The 17,966-nt window shown below is 45.5% G+C and overlaps 1 protein-coding gene across 2 annotated transcripts in view; it reads left to right on the forward strand.

Annotated features, from left to right (window-relative positions):
- The first annotated feature begins 16,466 nt into the window (after positions 1-16,466).
- SNX13 (sorting nexin 13) overlaps positions 16,467-17,966 on the forward strand; it is a 199,908-nt gene continuing 198,408 nt past the window's right edge. For both annotated transcript variants that reach the window (XM_068235995.1, XM_068235996.1), the window contains exon 1: positions 16,467-16,605. In XM_068235995.1, coding sequence (XP_068092096.1) covers positions 16,594-16,605 — 12 coding nt within the window. In that variant the 5' untranslated portion in view covers positions 16,467-16,593. The remainder of the gene's footprint in view (positions 16,606-17,966) is intronic.

The following is a 17,966-nucleotide window of genomic DNA, read 5'->3' on the forward strand; positions in this document are numbered from 1 at the left end:
CTGACCAGAGCACCTTCTTCCACATGGTTGCTGTGTCCTCCACATGGCTTGTGGCAAACTGCAAACGGGACTTCTTATGCTTTCTGTTAACAATGCCTTTCTTATTGCCACTCTTCCATAAGAGCCAACTTTGTACAGTGCATGACTAATAGTTGTCCTATGGACAGAGTCTCCCACCTGAGCTGTAGATCTCTGCAGCTCGTCCAGAGTCACCATGGGCCTCTTGACTGCATTTCTGATCAGCGCTCTCCTTGTTCGGCCTGTGAGTTCAGGTGGATGGCATTGTCTTGGTAGGTTTACAGTTGTGTCATACTCCTTCCATTTCTGAATGATCGCTTGTACAGTGCTCCGTGGGATGTTCAAGGCTTTGGAAATCTTTTTGTAGCCATACTCACGGGCTACAATTGTCGCCGCAACACGCGGCACGCGCGTGTTGCGGTGACAGGTCGCCCGTTAGTATGAGCTGTTGCACGGGCGCGCACCCCGAACCGTCGCTCGTCGCTGCTGTCGCCAGGCGATTGGTGCGGTCAATCGCCTGGCGACAGTTGCCGCCGCAACTCCACCGCAACTGTTGCTAGTCCGCATGGGTATGCGGACTAGCGACAGCAACAACCAGGGAATACCTTGAACTTCCGGCGGGAGGAGGAACAACAGCGACAGCTTCCGCCGCATTAGTTGCCAGGTCCCTCCGCCGTGTGTATGCGGAGGGACCTGGCGACGAGCTGTCGCCAGCCTGTCGCGCACACGCTCCCGTGTGCTAGCGACAGGCCAGAAATGTTGCCCGTGAGTATGGGGCATAAGCCTGCTTTAAAATTCTCAATAATTTGATCCCTGACCTGTCTGATGTGTTCTTTGGACTTCACAGTGTTGTTGCTCCCAATATTCTCTTAGACAACCTCTGAGGCCCTCACAGAGCAGCTGTATTTGTACTGACATTAGATTACACAAAAGTGCACTCTATTTAGTCATTAGCACTCATCAGGCAATGTCTATAGGCAACTGACTGCACTCAGATCAAAGGGGGCCGAATAATTATGCACACCCCACTTTGCAGTTATTTATTTGTAAAAAATGTTTGGAATCATGTATGATTTTCGTTCCACTTCTCATGTGTACACCACTTTGTATTGGTCTTTCATGTGGAATTCCAATAAAATTGATTCATGTTTGTGGCAATAATATGACAAAATGTGGAAAACTTCAAGGGGGCCGAATACTTTTGCAACCCACTGTATATAACCTTATAGTCCAAACAATTTAAAAGTGAGATTGATTCCACTTCATGTTGCTAAACATAATAGTAAAGATTCCTGGATTTGTAGGTTCACCTACGCATTGCATCTTTCTTTTTTTTTTTTTTATTGCACTTTGTTTAACTATGTACTTTGCATAGCTGCATGTCTAAAAAATGCCTTTATCTAAATTATGAGTGGGTTTGTATAGAAGTGACATGCTGGAAATAAAAATAAGCATTTCTGGAATGCATCGGCTTACATAGATTTGTGACATGATCTACCTTAATAAAAGCTATTTTCCTGTGTTCAGTTGGCCTTATGCTAAAGATTATACAGAACAAAGTTGCAGGAATGAAATGTAATGTTAGTAAGTTATATATAAGTGTAGGCAGCGTACAAATAATAGGGAATGCATTTACAATGCTCATTACATGTCATTTATGTAAACTAACCTTTCAGATTTACATTAGTGCTTCTTTGCATTATTCAGTAGTTGTTAAAAGAAATAAAAAATACATATCAAGTTATCAACCTCTGAGGATTTTATGTTCTACAGTAACTTTTTTTTAGATTCCTTTTGGCTGTGATAAAATACTGTACAGCAGATCTGTCTTGAACGTTGTTGTGTATACACTAGGGGGAGCTAGACCAACTTTTGACATTACAGTCTTTGTAAATGTGAATGAATAGTCTAGTACTGAAAAGTTCTGAATCATCATATTAGGACTTTTATATTTATAAACAGAATGGCCTCTTTCACTCTATACACATTGTTGTGTGCATTTCTACAACCCCTACAATATGTGAAAATAAAAATCATGAAAAGCACATAAGCTGCACTGTCTGACGTTCTCATTTATGTGCTGTGCAGCAATATGTTGCAATAACGCACTACTGCATTCATTGTTGTCAAAACGACCTGCTAAGTTATACATTGCCAGTGAATGGGATAACATCACAACCGAGAGAAACGCAGACGTAGAGGGTTGCCATCTGCATTGGATAACGTGAGGCTAGATTCACAGTGGGACGTTGCGTTTTGATGCCACGTTAAAGTCGCACCGCAAGCTTGCAACGCAACGCGCCCAAAAAGTGGCAACGCAGCGTTACCGCCGCATACAGCAGATACAGTAAAAGATACAGGCAATGAAAAGTATGCTTCCAAGTCATTACTGAGCATGTGCAAACAGTCCAACGCAGCTAATAACGTGTATAACGCACTGCATGCTGTACTTTTACTTAACGTGCAGCGTTAGACACCAACGCAACGTGTGCACTGTGAACAGGGCATTGATTTTTCATTGCAGTGAGTTATTCTGCGTTAAATGCTGTTTTAACGCGCGACTTTAACGTCCCACTGTGAACTTAGCCTCAAAGTTATGGCCATTTTCAAAATGGAGGACAGAGAATTCCCTTGATCACAGTGGACAAACAGGATGCAGGAGAGGAGAAAGAGATTGAGTAGTAGACTACACAGGAGGTAAGTATGACCTGTGTATGGTTATTTTGACTTTTTATTTTCAGTTCAGGTTCTATTTAACTTTAAATTCTATCCTTCATCCATGGTTTTCAAAACCAGTTGGCTCCTGAATTATGTTACAGACTTCTTTAGGGCTCTTTCACACTAAGACAATGCGTTTGATGCGACGTTAAGGTCGCACAACGTGCCCCTAACGCAGCGCATGTAGGTTATAAAATTGGACGTTATTTTGTACTACGTTATGAGTCTCTTGGTGCGCCGTTTTCGTCGCATACTGATGGAACGAAGACGGCGCATACGTTACATTTTAAAAAAACAAAAACATTAGTGAGCATGTGCAACAAAAATAACGCAGCAAATGTATTGCTAAACGCACAGCATGCAGCACTTTCTAAATATTGCTACACGTTACACACAACGCAACGTGTGCGCTGTGAATGTTGCACAGACTTTGTATTGCTGTGCGTTAGTCTGCGTTGGAACATTTTCTAACGTGCGACTTTAACGTCGCACTGTGAAAGAGGCCTTAAAGTGTACCTGAGATGAAATACATCTTAGGTTCTATACTTACCTGGGGCTTCCTTAATCCCCCCTTAAGGCCGCTCACTGTCTCCCCAGTCTGCTCCTGTCCCCTGCAATATGGCCCAAAAGCCTGGCCCAGTCGCGCTTCGTCTCGCAAGCGCGGCACAGGCCAGACACACTCTTCCTGTCCCTGGGAGTATTGTGTGCTTGCGCTGGCAGGCCCGCGCATGTACAATGAAGCGTGACTCGGCTAGTCTTTGGGCCCGTATTGTGGGGGACAGGAGCCACCAAGAGAGACAGCGAGGTACAAGCGGCCTCAAGGGGGCTTAAGGAAGCCCCAGGTAAGTATAGAACCTTAGAAGGCTTTAATTTCAGGTTCACTTTAAAGAGGAGCTGTTAGGTATAGGGTCTCAGAGAAAATAAACACATATATCAGTAGCTAAAGATTGGCTGTACTTACATTACATATGCATTTCACTGTCCACGTTTGGATTTCACAGAATTTGTATATAGTATATGCAGAGATAGATGCTCCTGACAGCTCATGGCAGGCTCCATGTTTGTGAAGCCAAATGTGTCGTCATGTCCTGCCTGCTTCTGATCACAGATAAGCTCGTTCTTGAACAACACGGTGTGCAGTGAATATTAATGAGCCATGTGGCTAGGAACAATAGCTGACTCCTGCAGTGAAACTCTGCCCCGAGATTTATCAGTGTTTCGCGCTGGACTGATTAGAAGCTCCTGTACCGTCTCATTAGCAGCCGAGGGGAGGGCCCCAGAATGCTTTGCAGTTTAGCTGCGGCTTGCGTCTTTATGGGTCTATAACAGACTTTAAGATAAGCACACATCAAAGGTAACTGAGATGTTTATCTTCACTAATGGCTTTTGAGCTTCCTTCTAAACTGTTTAACACAGGAGAATAGAGGTTTAAATTAGCTTCTGCAGCCTGACAGTTACTCTTTAAGAAGCTACTGGTATTCGGTAGCACTCACTGCACATTTGTTTATTTAGTTTTTTAGCACTTTCGTTCAGGAGAGTAACTAGAGCTTGGTAGGTTCCCCAGCAAAACTCTGCAGGCTGGGCACTCCTGCAAAACCCTGAGGCACCGCCAGTCCCACCAAGATCAGAGTAGTACAAAAGCTAGCTCCGTATTGTGCATGCGCGAACATGCATGAGTGCCTTTCTAAGGTCCCCTATAGAGACTCTGTAACAAGAAAAGGTTCCCCTGGGGGTACTCACCTCGGGAGGGGGAAGCCTCAGGGTCCCAATGAGGCATCCCCATCCCCTGTAGCTGCAGGCAATCCAGCACTGGCTCCCCCGAAGTCTCCGGCAATCCAGGCTCGACAAGCCTGACAAGCTAAATTTATTTACCTTCCCTGGCTCCAGCGGGGGCGCTGTTGCGGTTCTCAGCACGGAGATAGGCGGAAATAGCCGATCTCTGTCGGGTCTGCTCTACTACACAGGAGCAGGAGACTTGCGCAGTAGAGCGGCCCGACAGCGATCGGCTATTTCCGCTTATCTCCGAGCGGAGAGCCGATACTGTGCCTGCGCTGGAGCCAGGAAGGTAAATATTTACATCCCCGCCGTTCCGGGAGCTTTTTCGCCACCGCCGTGGGACACAGGAGAACGGGGGAAGCCTCCATAGGATCCGGAGGCTTCCCCCACCCGAGGTGAATACCCCCCAGGGGAACCTTTTCTTGTTACAGGTTTTCTCTAAGGTGTATTCGACCATTTGGGAGTGATAGCACTGGAATGAGGGGACAGGGAAGGCTCAATAGTATACAGAGCCTTTCCTTTTAATAGGTATCACTTTTTTTTCTTATTTTCACTTCAGTATCACTTTAATATGAACAATATGCCTACATTGAGGATTAGGTTAAGATGTTTTTTTTAAATATGCTTTATTTTTTTCACAACAAAGATTAACAGTATAGAAAGGTACTCAAAATGTGATAAAATGTCATCACAGACGACTCCAAGTGAGACAAATCTACATAGACAGGCATAAGAAATCTCTTATCAAATACTATAATAACACAGGATTACTATCAGTCTATGGTGGCTGAGAGCAGACCAGGTCACTCAACAATGTTGTAGTGATTAATGACAAATGCTGCCCTGAAACAAAAATACAAAATAAATCTTGACCATAGAAAAGAGAAAGTGAAGGGAATAAGTAAGAAAAGGCAATAGAAGAGACAAATTGGGACCAACCAATGAAATGACACACCACAACCCCGCTAGACATTAATAGCTAGGAGACCTAGAGGGATTTTCATTCAAAGGGCCTTCCTACCGTTGGAACGGTAGCAGGAAAAAAAGGCGCCAGCTGAGAGTGGATGAAAAGGGCGTCGCCATAGACTCTAATGCAATTATTGTTAATAAGGCGAAAAAAGCAGAAAAAAAGGCGCCGCGATAAATATCTTTAACAACATTAGAACATTACAGTTTTTGAAGTAGTTATCGTTTTAGAAGCTTGCAACGTTATAGTTTTTGTCATATTATTTTGTTTGTATGTACATAGGGATGGGACGATATTAGGAAATATTCGGGATTCACGGATTCAAATCCCGACACCATTTACCGCTTGCCGAATCCCCCGAATTCCAACGCTGCGTCCCCGCGCATCCACCGCTCGCCATTGTCCTCCTCTGTACTACTGCGCCTCCTCCGCTTACCCTCCGCATAGTTAAAGTATCCGCTCACCTATCCAGGCGGAATGGCAGACCTCACACTGGCTTCCCTGTTCCCCCTAGTGACCGGCTTTTACTATTGCGTCATCAGTAAAAGCACATATAAAGAAGGCACATATACCTTGCTACCTATACTGAAGGCACATATACCTTGCTACCTATACTGAAGGAACATATACCCTGCTACCTATACTGAAGGCAAATATATCCTGCTACCTATACTATAGACACATATACCCTGCTACCTATACTGAAGGCAAATATATCCTGCTACCTATACTATAGGCACATATACCCTGCTACCTATACTGAAGGCACATATACTCTGCTACCTATACTGAAAGCCCATATACCCTGCTACCTATACTGAAGGCACATATACCTTGCTACGTATACTGAGGGCACATATACCCTGCTACCTATACTAAAGGCACATATACCTTGCTACCTATACTAAAAGCACATATACATAGCTACGTATACTGAAGGCACATATACCTTGCTACCTATACTGAAGGCACATATACCTTTCCACCTATACTGAAGGCACATATACCCTGCTACCTTTACTTTAGGCACATATACCCTGCTACCTATACTAAAGGCACATATACCTTGCTACCTATACTAAAGGCACATATACATAGCTACGTATACTGAAGGCACATATACCTTGCTACCTATATTAAAGGCACATACACCCTGCTACCTATACTAAAGGCACATATACCTTGCTACCTATACTGAAGGCACATATACCTTGCTACCCATACTGAAGGCACATATACCCTGCTACCTATACTGAAGGCACATATACCTTGCTACCTATACTGAATGCACATATACCCTGCTACCTATACTGAAGGCACATATACCCTGCTACCCATACTGAAGGCACATATACCCTGCTACCTATACTAAAGGCACATATACCTTGCTACCTATACTGAATGCACATATACCTTGCTACCCATACTGAAGGCACATATACCCTGCTACCTATACTGAAGGCACATATACCCTGCTACCTATACTGAAGGCATATATACCCTGCTACCTATACTAAAGGCACATATACCTTGCTACCTATACTGAAGGCACATATACATAGCTACCTATACTGATGGCACATATACCTTGCTACGTATACTGAAGGCACATATTGTCACAGACCGCAAGGCCGGTCTGCGGATGGGGTCAATCAATTAGAGTCAGAAATCCTCTCACACGGTCATTTTGCTCATCACGAAGGGCAACCCGACTTCGCAATTTGATGAACTGACTTGCGGAGGGAGCGTTCAGACGCCAACGGATTCACCACACACATACAATTCAAAGATCTCCCACCAAGCGGGTTACAAAGGCCCGCTACTGTAATTATACTAGGACTTCGAGAACGCTCTATTAACCCTTAGCAGTATGCAGGAACCTGGGTCAGATCGTTATATCTGGGCCGGGTTCTCGCATACGGGTTATAAAGGCACATTTCTATGAAACACAGGGTAGCGATTTCAGGAGAATAGTTACGATTGTGTATGTTCAGCAACAGGTCATAACCGCTAAACGATTTTTAAAACGTTTAATAACAAAAATGCATTATATAAAGTTATATACACCAATTAACATATATCACAAAGCTTAAAAATAAAGGGGTAAAATTAGAAAGTTCTTACTTAGTTATGACTGATAGTCCATTTGGAGAATGAAGAAACAGAGTCCAGTTTAAAAGTAGGCATTAATGTTAAGAGTCCTTGAACACAGCAGGCATCGGTTCTCCTTGAACGCCTGCATGGACTTTCCTGGTCGAAGGAATTTGAAGAACTGGGTGGGTTTGGTCCCGCCCCACTTTTATAGGACCTGAGTTTTGGGCTGTCACTACCTGGAAAGTAGGTGTGTTTAAAGAGAAACTCCGACCAAGAATTTAACTTTATCCCAATCAGTAGCTGATACCCCCTTTTACATGAGAAATATAATGATTTTCACAAACAGACCATCAGGGGGCGCTGTATGACTGATTTTGTGCTGAAACCCCTCCCACAAGAGTCTCTGGTACCGTACGGTACTCTGGGCAAACTGCCACAATGTAACAATGTTCACAGACAGGAAATGGCTGTTTATAGCTGTCTCTAACAGCCAAAACAGCTAGGAGCAGCTATATAACCTGCCCACAGTAAAAATGTCACCATGTAATACATGTCAGAATGTGAATCTGGGAGAGGAAAGATTTTACAATGAGCAAACACTGCCTAAATCATTTTTACATAATTATGGTAAAAATGAAGCACTTTTTTTATTACTTTATTTTTTACTGGAGTTCCTCTTTAAGGCAGGGTTATCTCCTGGCAGCAAGGTTGCCACCCCCAGACTCAGAGCAAGAAAATGTACCAATTATTAATAATCTGTGTGACTCCACCCCAGATCAGCGCATCGCAAATCCGAGACTATATTCATAAGCGACCCCGTATCAAAAGAGGCTACACATGCCTATTCTATCGCATTCGCTCTACGCAGGCCGGATAAAGCCGTTTCTCTACCGATTCCTGACAGTTAGAAAATTGTAATTCAGGTGAATGATATAACTGCTTTATGGGTATCCGAAAATGAAATTTTTGTCTTTCTGTGACAACCCTATTCTGAATTATTAATAAATTAAAGTTTCCCTTGTTTGAGTCTATGAGTTTGGAGGGAGCTCTTATCTGGCCAGTTCGAGCTGGCTTTCTTTTGGGAGAGGGCTGAAGCAGGAAATGGTCCTCGGCAGGAGGTCAGCCAGGTGTGAAATTCCTTTCCATGTTATCAGGACACTGGATATGGGGTGAGGGGCTTTTGCTTTCAGTGAGAAGAGAGCAAAAGGAAAGGTATTTGTTTTTATCTACACAGGACTGACAGTAATGGGCTGGACCATTACGCAAGTCGTTGGCGATTGCGCACGACTTTCCATAATGTTCGCCACACATATACCCTGCTACCTATACTAAAGGCACATATACATAGCTACCTACACTAATGGCACATATACCTTGCTACCTATACTGAAGGCACATTTACCCTACTACCTATACTGAAGGCACATATACCCTGCTACCTATACTAAAGGCACATGTACCCTGCTACCTATACTAAAGGCACATATACCTTGCTTCCTATACTGAAGGCACATATACCCTGCTACAAAGCTACCTATTTTGAAGGCACATATACCTTGCTACCTATACTGAAGGCACATATACCCTGCTACCTATACTGAAGGCAGAGCCGGCCTTTGGGGGTGGCAAGTGGGGCAATCGCCCCAGGCCCCGCGCCTGAAGAGGCCCCGCACCCTCTGCGGCGGTGGGGAGAGCGGGCAAAGTAGTTCAAAACTCACGTTTCTTCCTCCGATGCTCACAGCTTCATTCTCTTTGCTGTCCCGGCATCTGTGTATTGGTAACAGCGCCCCCTGTGGTGACATGCAGTCACGTCCTCTCAGGGGGCGCTGTTACCAATACACAGATGCTGGGACAGGAAAGAGAATGAAGCTGTGAGCATCGGAGGAAAAAACTTGAGTTTTTAACAACTATGCCCGCTCTCCCCACCGCTGCAGCCACCTTCCCATCTAACATGTACTGCAGGCACCTATCTAATCTATACTGCGGGGCACCTACCTATCTAATCTATACTGCAGGCACCTATCTAATCTATACTGCGGGGCACCTATAATCTATACTGCGGGGCACCTACCTATCTAATCTATACTGCCTGGCACCTATCTAATCTATACTGCCTGGCACCTATCTAATCTATACTGCAGGGCACCTACCTATCTAATCTATACTGCAGGCACCTATCTAATCCTGCTACCTATACTGAAGGCACATATACCCTGCTACCTATTGTCACGGAACAGCCGTGAGCAACGCAGGCGAATCGGGAAGATTCGCACAGTCGATTTTCTGATAGCTTCCCAGCTAGATGTGCGCAGTCATTGCAGCGATCAGAATTTTTCCTTTCATGAAGTATGTTTGCTGAGCAGAGAAGGCATGTTGGTCTTAATTAACTGGACCAAAAGGAGACAGTTCACACATACCGGCACAACTCTGTCCAGGTAATTAAACCTCATCACAGTTACCTGTGAATGACAGCATACACAGGAATAGGCAGGAAACCCCCAGCAGGAGGCCTATTCAAAAGCTGCCTTCCCTCAGACTTACCGGAGCCATGTAGAGACAGCTTAGAAATACATTGAGTTTGATTTTTTGCCTGTTTAAGGAATACTGTTCATATGAGAGGTATGGAAGTTATCTCATTCTGCTGGTCCGGATCTGGTGAATATTTTGATATTAAATTGAGGCCCCTGACATACCCAGAACCCGAGGTATTCCGCTACTTCATAACCGGCCATGCAAAAGCACCCAAGTTTGATGTCATATGAACTGTCATATTCTGAGGAACATGAATCTGTGGCCGTTAAGTGTGTGCGGGTAGCATAAGCCGAGATATGGAAAATGTCATATTTGGTGCTCACCAGGCACCCACCCAGGGAATTAACCGCACCCTGTCCAGCCCCTGTGCTGGACCTGAGACTCCACCCAAAGATGGGGATCAGTCAAAAGTGTTTGTGAGGGACTCCTCCCGCAGTCCTCCAAATTCCATCTTCACGAGAGCATTCTGCTGCTAGCCAGAGGACCATGTGGTTAGCGGCCATCTTGTCTGAACTTTGCTCTTGAACTGAAACAAAGGAACTTTACAAGTTTTCCCAGAAAGGACAAATTTCCACGAACTTTAAAGCGGAATATAACCCTGCATTTCAACTTTGCTCTAAAACATTATTTACAGTATATTCTATGCAACCAGCATTTTTTTTTTTACTAGACCAGCATTGGAAGGGTTACACAGGGCTTTAAAGTTCCTGGAGATTTCTGCAGACGCATCCGAAGCTGAAATAGATACATTTTGTTTACATAAATGTATCTAAGTGTTGAATGTGACTCATCTCTCTGACTGAGAAGGAGCTTGGAGGACAGCCAAAGAGTGTGTAACATTTATCAATAGATACATCTAACTAATTAGAATGTAACAATCTGAACTTCTGCATATCTCTCCACGGAACTTGAAACCTGTGTTTAACCCTTCCAATGCTGGTCTAGTAAAAAAAATGCTTTTTGCATATAATATGCTGTAAATAATGTTTTAGAGCAAAGTTGAAATGCAGGGTTATATTCCGCTTTAAGTATTCGTTTTTCTTCCCTTTAATTTTTTATTCTGTGCTATTCGTCTCTATAATTGTTGATTTTAATGATTTTCTGTATATATTAATTATTTATGTTGCATTTGTAATAAACGACGCTACCGTCATTTATTCGTTCAGCTACCCTATTATTCAGCCGCACAAACTGAACCCTGGTCTCTGAAGAGTCGCTACTACTGTGCTAGCTAGACAGAATAGAGTGTGTTTAACCGGTTTATTTGCAGGTCTAGAGTCAGCCAGTCAGTGGGCTCCTCTGTCCCATGGTAACAGAGGTGGTGGCAGTTATACCCTGAAATAGTGTGTAAATTGTATTATCGTAACTCACAGGCTCTCTTCTAGTCGGTCTGCTGTCAAAATTCCATCGGTTTCTGCTCACCGATTGCGACCACAGATTGCATGGTCTGTGTGCTGAAACGGATTGGAAGGCGTTTTGCGGTCCGGCCACTAGGGGCCCTGTGACACCTATACTAAAGGCACATATACCCTGCTACCTATACTAAAGGCACATATACCTTGCTACCTATACTGATGGCACATAAACCCTGCTACCTATACTGAAGGCACATATACCCTGCTACCTATACTAAAGGCACATGTACCCTGCTACCTATACTTAAGGCACATACAGTATACTGTGCTACCTATACTGAAGGCACATATACCCTGCTACCTATAATGAAGGCACATATACCTTGCTACCTATACTGAAGACACATATACCCTAATACATAGCTACCTATACTGAAGGCACATATACCTTGCTACCTATACTGAAGGCACATATACCCTGCTACCTATACTGAAGGCACATATACCCTGCTACCTATGCTAAAGGCACATATACCATGCTACCTATACTAAAGGCACATATACCCTGCTACCTATAATAAAGGCACATATACCTTGCTACCTATACTGATGGCACATGTACCCTGCTACCTATGCTAAAGGCACATATACCCTGCTACCTATACTAAAGGCACATATACCCTGCTACCTATACTGAAGGCACATATACCTAGCTACCTATAGTAAAGGCACATATACCTTGCTACCTATACTGAAGGCCCCTATACTCTGCTACATATACTGAAGGCACCTATACCTAGCTAGCTATACTGAAGGCATCTATACTTAGCTTGCTATACTGAAGGCATCTATACTTAGCTAGCTTTACCTAGTTACCTATACTGTGGGTACCTATACTGCAGGAAACTATACCACGATTGCACAATTCTTATGTGCAGGATTTGCTAGATTCTTGGATCGAAAGGTTCGAGAAGGCTATAACCATCTGCTGAGTATGGCCTTCCTGGCTGCCATGAGTATGAGGTGAGGTGTGCTATACCAGAAACTGAGGTGGCGGCTTCTTCCCCTTGAGGTGTTTCCACATAGTTGAACAAATGGAAAATTATAGCTCAAATCCCTCTGTCCTGCTTTCCTCCTCATTTGTCCCTATTTCAGGGCTGATGTACAGCGCTGTGAAAGGCCGGGTTTCCACTGCTGCGAATCCAGGCCGATTCCCCGCCCACGAATTCGGATGGATTTCAGCAGCCTATAGAAGTCTATGAGAGCCATCCGAATCGTGGCCGAGGAAAAATCTGAGGCCCTGCAGCATAATTTTGTGCGTAACTGTCCTAATCCCATAGCCGCGCATAGCACGGCTAGAGGGATTCTCCTGCGAGAGGCAACAGCTGTGCCGGCATCGCGTCTTGCAAGACGCATGCCGCCGCACAAATGGAAACCTAGCCTAAATATATGTATTTTTCTACTGAAAAAATGTGTTTCATTGACTTTAAACTTTATTCCCATCCTTTACATTGATATATTTTTAATTTCCAAATGTTAATACGAAGGAAAAACATACCAGGATAGAAAGAGCCATTGTGGCTTGAATTTTAATGAATTCCTTATGGTATGCCTGATTAGGGGTGTGCTGGGGGCATGACAGGGTTATGGCTTAGGGCCTGTACACACTGAAAATCGCAAGCACAAAAGCAAACATAGTGCGATGTGATTGTGTTTTTAATCAAATTTCTACTTGTGTTTTTTGTGCACTTGTGATTTTGCTGAGGCTATCTTTTCCTGGTTTCCTGATTGTTTACCTAAAATAATGCAATGAAAATTGCATGCATTACGTTTTTCATGCATTTTTTTCAAATGCAGTGCTTAAAACGCATTGCACCAGTGTGTAGGTCATCACGATTTTCATAATTTTTCCAAAGACCTTGCGATTTTAAAAACGCATGTGACTGTGTACATGCTCTTAAAGTGAGCTGAGCACCATTTTTAGCACCCAGGGCATCTCAACAGAACATTAAAAAAGCATGCCAACAATGTGGCTCGTTATTAAAAAAAAAATTCCATTCTACCTTTTATTTTTACATTTAAAAGTTAGCTGAGGTTTTATTAGCCTACTTCAGCCGGACAGCCCAACTTCAGAGGTTTCATGTAGCTAAGGACTAATTTAACCACTTTGTCCACAGCTCAGTATATCTACGTCACCTGTGGCACCCTCCAAGCCACCATGACGTAGATATACTGATTAGCTTGCAGCCCTGCTGTGCTCGATCAGGTGCGCTTCAGAGTGCACCTCCCGGCACTGACAGCTGCAATACTAATTGGTGAAAGGGAACATGTTCCCTTGTAGCCAATTAGAGACCCCCCCGCGGATGAACGATCACCGCTGTAGCAAACAGCGGTAAACCTTCATCTCTCCCCTCGGTAACCAGATCGCTACAAAAGGTGATCAGCAAGCAGCCTGTCTCACCTTATCTCGTTCCAGCGATCAGCCTGCAGCCCGAGCCTCCGATCCCCGCTCTGAACTCGGCCGTGTAATGCTGGTTACCCGGGTCCCGGCTTGATGATGTCATCAAGCCGGGACCCGAATATTCAGCTTCACAGGGCTGCGTGCAGAGCGGGGATCGGAGGCTCGGGCTGCAGGCTGATTGCTGGAACAAGATAAGGTGAGCCAGGCTGCTTGCTGATCATTTTTTATAGCGATCTGGACACCGACAGGGCTGCCTGAGTGGGGCATCTGACTGGCCATTATGGGGGTGCGTGGACCGCTGGTGGGGGCTGAAATGTGCAGCTAGAGGGGTGATAACATAAGAGGGGCCACATATTTTAATTTTGAGTGTAGAATTTTATACTGGGGCAGATCTGGCTATAATGGTGGGGGGCCCTAATCCTCGGTGCACCCGCTAATCCTGAGGGCACATCTGGCTATAATGGGGGACCACTATTCCTGGGGACACATTTGGTTATAATGAGGGGCAGCAACCTGGGGACACATCTGTCTATCTATACTGGGAGGTGTCAAACACAGAGGACACATCAGGCTATACTGGGGGTGACTGATATTGGGGACACATCTGGCTCTACGGGGGAAGGGGGGGGGCTGATACTCGGGACACATTTTACTATCTATACTGGGGGACATAATACTGTTTTTTATCTCCTGTGGCACTTTTTATTTTTAAACTGGAATTGTTAAAAACTGAGTAAAAATGCATTTTTTTTTTCATTTTTCCCCTCTTTTTCACATTAAAATGCATAGAAAACTTTTTTGGTCTAGGGACAAAATACCCACCAATGAAAGTCTAGTTTGTCCTGAAAAAAAAACGATACATAGATAATTAATGTGTCGTGAGTAGGGATAAAGTTATGGCTGATTAAATAGGGACATAGCTAAAACGTCAAAATTGCTCTGGTCCATAAGGGGAAAACAAGGTCTGGATGCGAAGTGGTTGTTTTATTGCACACATTATCAGAAGTAAACAATACCTTTCATCAACAGAGGGGGGTGGGTAATTAGGATAACTACTTCAAAGAGTTTATCCAGAGAGGTGTGAAGAGAGCATCTGTGACTTCTGTAAATAAGGACAGCTAATGCGGAGGGGGAAACATGGCAGCTCCTATAGCTATAAGAAACCAGGAGAAATTCCAGGGAAAAAAGGTACTTAATTCCCTTTAAAGGGAAGTTTCAGGGAGGGGATTAAAAAAATAAAAAATAAATTTCCACTTACCTGGGGCTTCCTCCAGCCCGTGGCAGGCAGGAGGTGCCCTCGCCGCCGCTTCGCAGGCTCCCGGTGGTCTCCGGTGCCCGACCCGACCTGGCCAGGCCGGCTGCCAGGTCGGGCTCTTCTGCGCTCCATTTCCTGGGACTTCTGCGTCCCACGCCGGCGCGCTGACGTCATCGGACGTCCGCCGGGCTGTACTGCGCATGCGCAGTAGTTCTGCGCATGCGCAGTACAGCCCGGCAGACGTCTGATGACGTCAGCGCGCCAGCGTGGGACGCAGAAGTCCCAGGAAATGGAGCGCAGAAGAGCCCGACCTGGCAGCCGGCCTGGCCAGGTCGGGTCGGGCACCGGAGACCACCGGGAGCCTGCGGATCGGCGGCGAGGGCACCTCCTGCCTGCCACGGGCTGGAGGAAGCCCCAGGTAAGTGGAAATTTATTTTTATTTTTTTAATCCCCTCCCTGAACCTTCCCTTTAAGTGTCCCTCTTTCTTATCTCAAAAAGTTTTGCGGACTTTTTTTTTTCAAAAAGTGAGATACCTCATCCCAGTAGTTTTGTATGAGAGGGCACTCCCAAACACAGTAAAAACAATTAACTTTTATTTTAGGTATAAGCTACTCTTACAATATGATCCTGCTAACACACACATGGCAATGATTAGAATGGCAGCATCTGGAGACAGCAAACGTGAGGTAATTAGCACACAACTACAAAATAGTTTGTGGAGCACTATCTAATAAAATTGGAGCTGCCCTCATCGTGCAATGCACAGCATGCTATCTGTAGAAGACGAAGTGACTTTTTGCTTTATTTGTGCTTCTCAGTTAGTACATCAGTTGATCTCTCTGTGCTGCCAGCTGTGACTCTGTACACAGAGCACAAAGTTACACTGAGAGTGGAAAGGGAAGCTAAGCTAGTGACCTCCTCACTCCTCAGCTCTATGGAGACGGCTACACACACTACACTCCGACAACCACGCCTCTTTACATGACGTCACGCCAGAGCGTACCCCAATAGGGAAGCGAAGCAGACGTCATTTGTGTGTTTTATTTATGGACCAGTGCGGAGACTCTTCTCATGGAGCCATGATTGGTGCTGGGGAGAGGCAGGAGGGCGGAGCTTACTGAAGTCATCGTGCGCCATGTTTGATGGGGCAGGTCGTACCAGCACTCCCATTGGATGGTACAACTAGTGCAAGCCACGCCCAGCCAGTCCAGGTTCTCCAGTGCTGCGTGTGGCTCCATGCTTGTTGTCATCCTAGAACGACATGGCGGCTCTTCCGGAGGCGGGCGGAGGGTAGGGGTGGGTCTGACTGTGAGGATAGCGGAGGCCGCGAGTGGACGGAGCCGGGCACAGGACAGCGCTTCCCCCAAGGCGTTATAATGTTGCGCTGCTAGAATATTATACTGGCTGGAGACAACCATGTTCCCAAAGGTGAGAGGAGATGGATGGCTGGCCTGACATGGGAGCTGCTGCATGTCACAGAGCAGGGGACCGCTGACAGCTAAATGCAGCAAGAGGAGGTGGGGGGAGCAGATACACAGCAGAGGAGCAGTGCTGGAGGGACTGGTGATGGCAGTGCAGAGAGGGCAGCAGTAGTTCAGGAAAGGACAGCAGTGCATGCAAAGAAGGGATGGGGCGAGCAGGACAGGTGACAGCAGTGCATGGAATGGAGGGACAGCTGCTAGCAGTGTATGGTATGGAGAAACAGGTGACAGCAGTGCATGGAATGGAAGGACAGGTGACAGCAGTGCATGGAATGGAGGGATAGGTGGCAGCAGTGCATGGAATGGGAAGACAAGTGACAGCAGTGCATGGAATGGAATGGAAAGACAGGTGACAGCAGTGCATGGAATGGAAAGACAGGTGACAGCAGTGCATGTAATGGTGGGACAGATGTCAGCAGTATATAGAATTGAGGGACAGGTGACAGCAGTGCATGAAATTGAGGTACAGCTGCTAGCAGTGTATGGTATGGAGGGACAGCTGGCAGCATTGCATGGAATGGAGGGACAGCTGGCAGCAGTGCATGGAATGGAGGGATAGGTGACAGCAGTGTATGGAATTGGAGGATCAAGTGACCGCAGTGCATGGAATGGAAGGGCAGTTGACCACAGTGCATGGAATGGAAGGGCAGGTGAGAGCAGTGCATGGTATGGAGGGACAGGTGACAGCGGTACATGGAATGGAGGGACAGGTGACAGCAGTGCATGGAATGGTGGAAAAGCTGGTATCAGTGCATGGTTTGGAGGGACAGGTGACAGCAGTGCATGGAATGGTGGAAAAGCTGGTATCAGTGCATGGTTTGGCGGGACAGGTGACAGCAGTGTATTGAATGGACAGGTAACGGTAGTATAGAGGAATAGGTGACAGAAGTGCATGAGTAGATGGAGAGACAGGTGACATCAGTGCATAGTATGGGATGACAGGTGTCATCAGTGCATGGCATAGGGCAACAAGTGACAGCAGTGCATGGCATGGAGAGACGTGTGATAGCAGTGTATGGACAATTGACAGCAGTAAATGGAATGGAGGGAGCGGTGGCAACAGTGCATGTAAAGGAGGGGCCGGTGGCAACAGTGCATGGAATGAAGTGACAGGTGGCAGCAGTGCATGGAATGGATGGATAGGTGGTAGTAGTGCATGGGATGAAGGGACAAGTGACAGCAGTAAATGGAATGGAGAGACAGGTGGCAGCAGTGCATGGAATGATGGACACTTGGCAGCTGTGCATGACATAGAGGGGCAGAATTTGTGTAATAGAGGTACAGGTCACATCAGGGTATGTAAGGATG

This window comes from Hyperolius riggenbachi, chromosome 5 (genome assembly GCF_040937935.1).
Source record: "Hyperolius riggenbachi isolate aHypRig1 chromosome 5, aHypRig1.pri, whole genome shotgun sequence".
In the NCBI taxonomy this organism is placed as follows: domain Eukaryota; kingdom Metazoa; phylum Chordata; class Amphibia; order Anura; family Hyperoliidae; genus Hyperolius; species Hyperolius riggenbachi.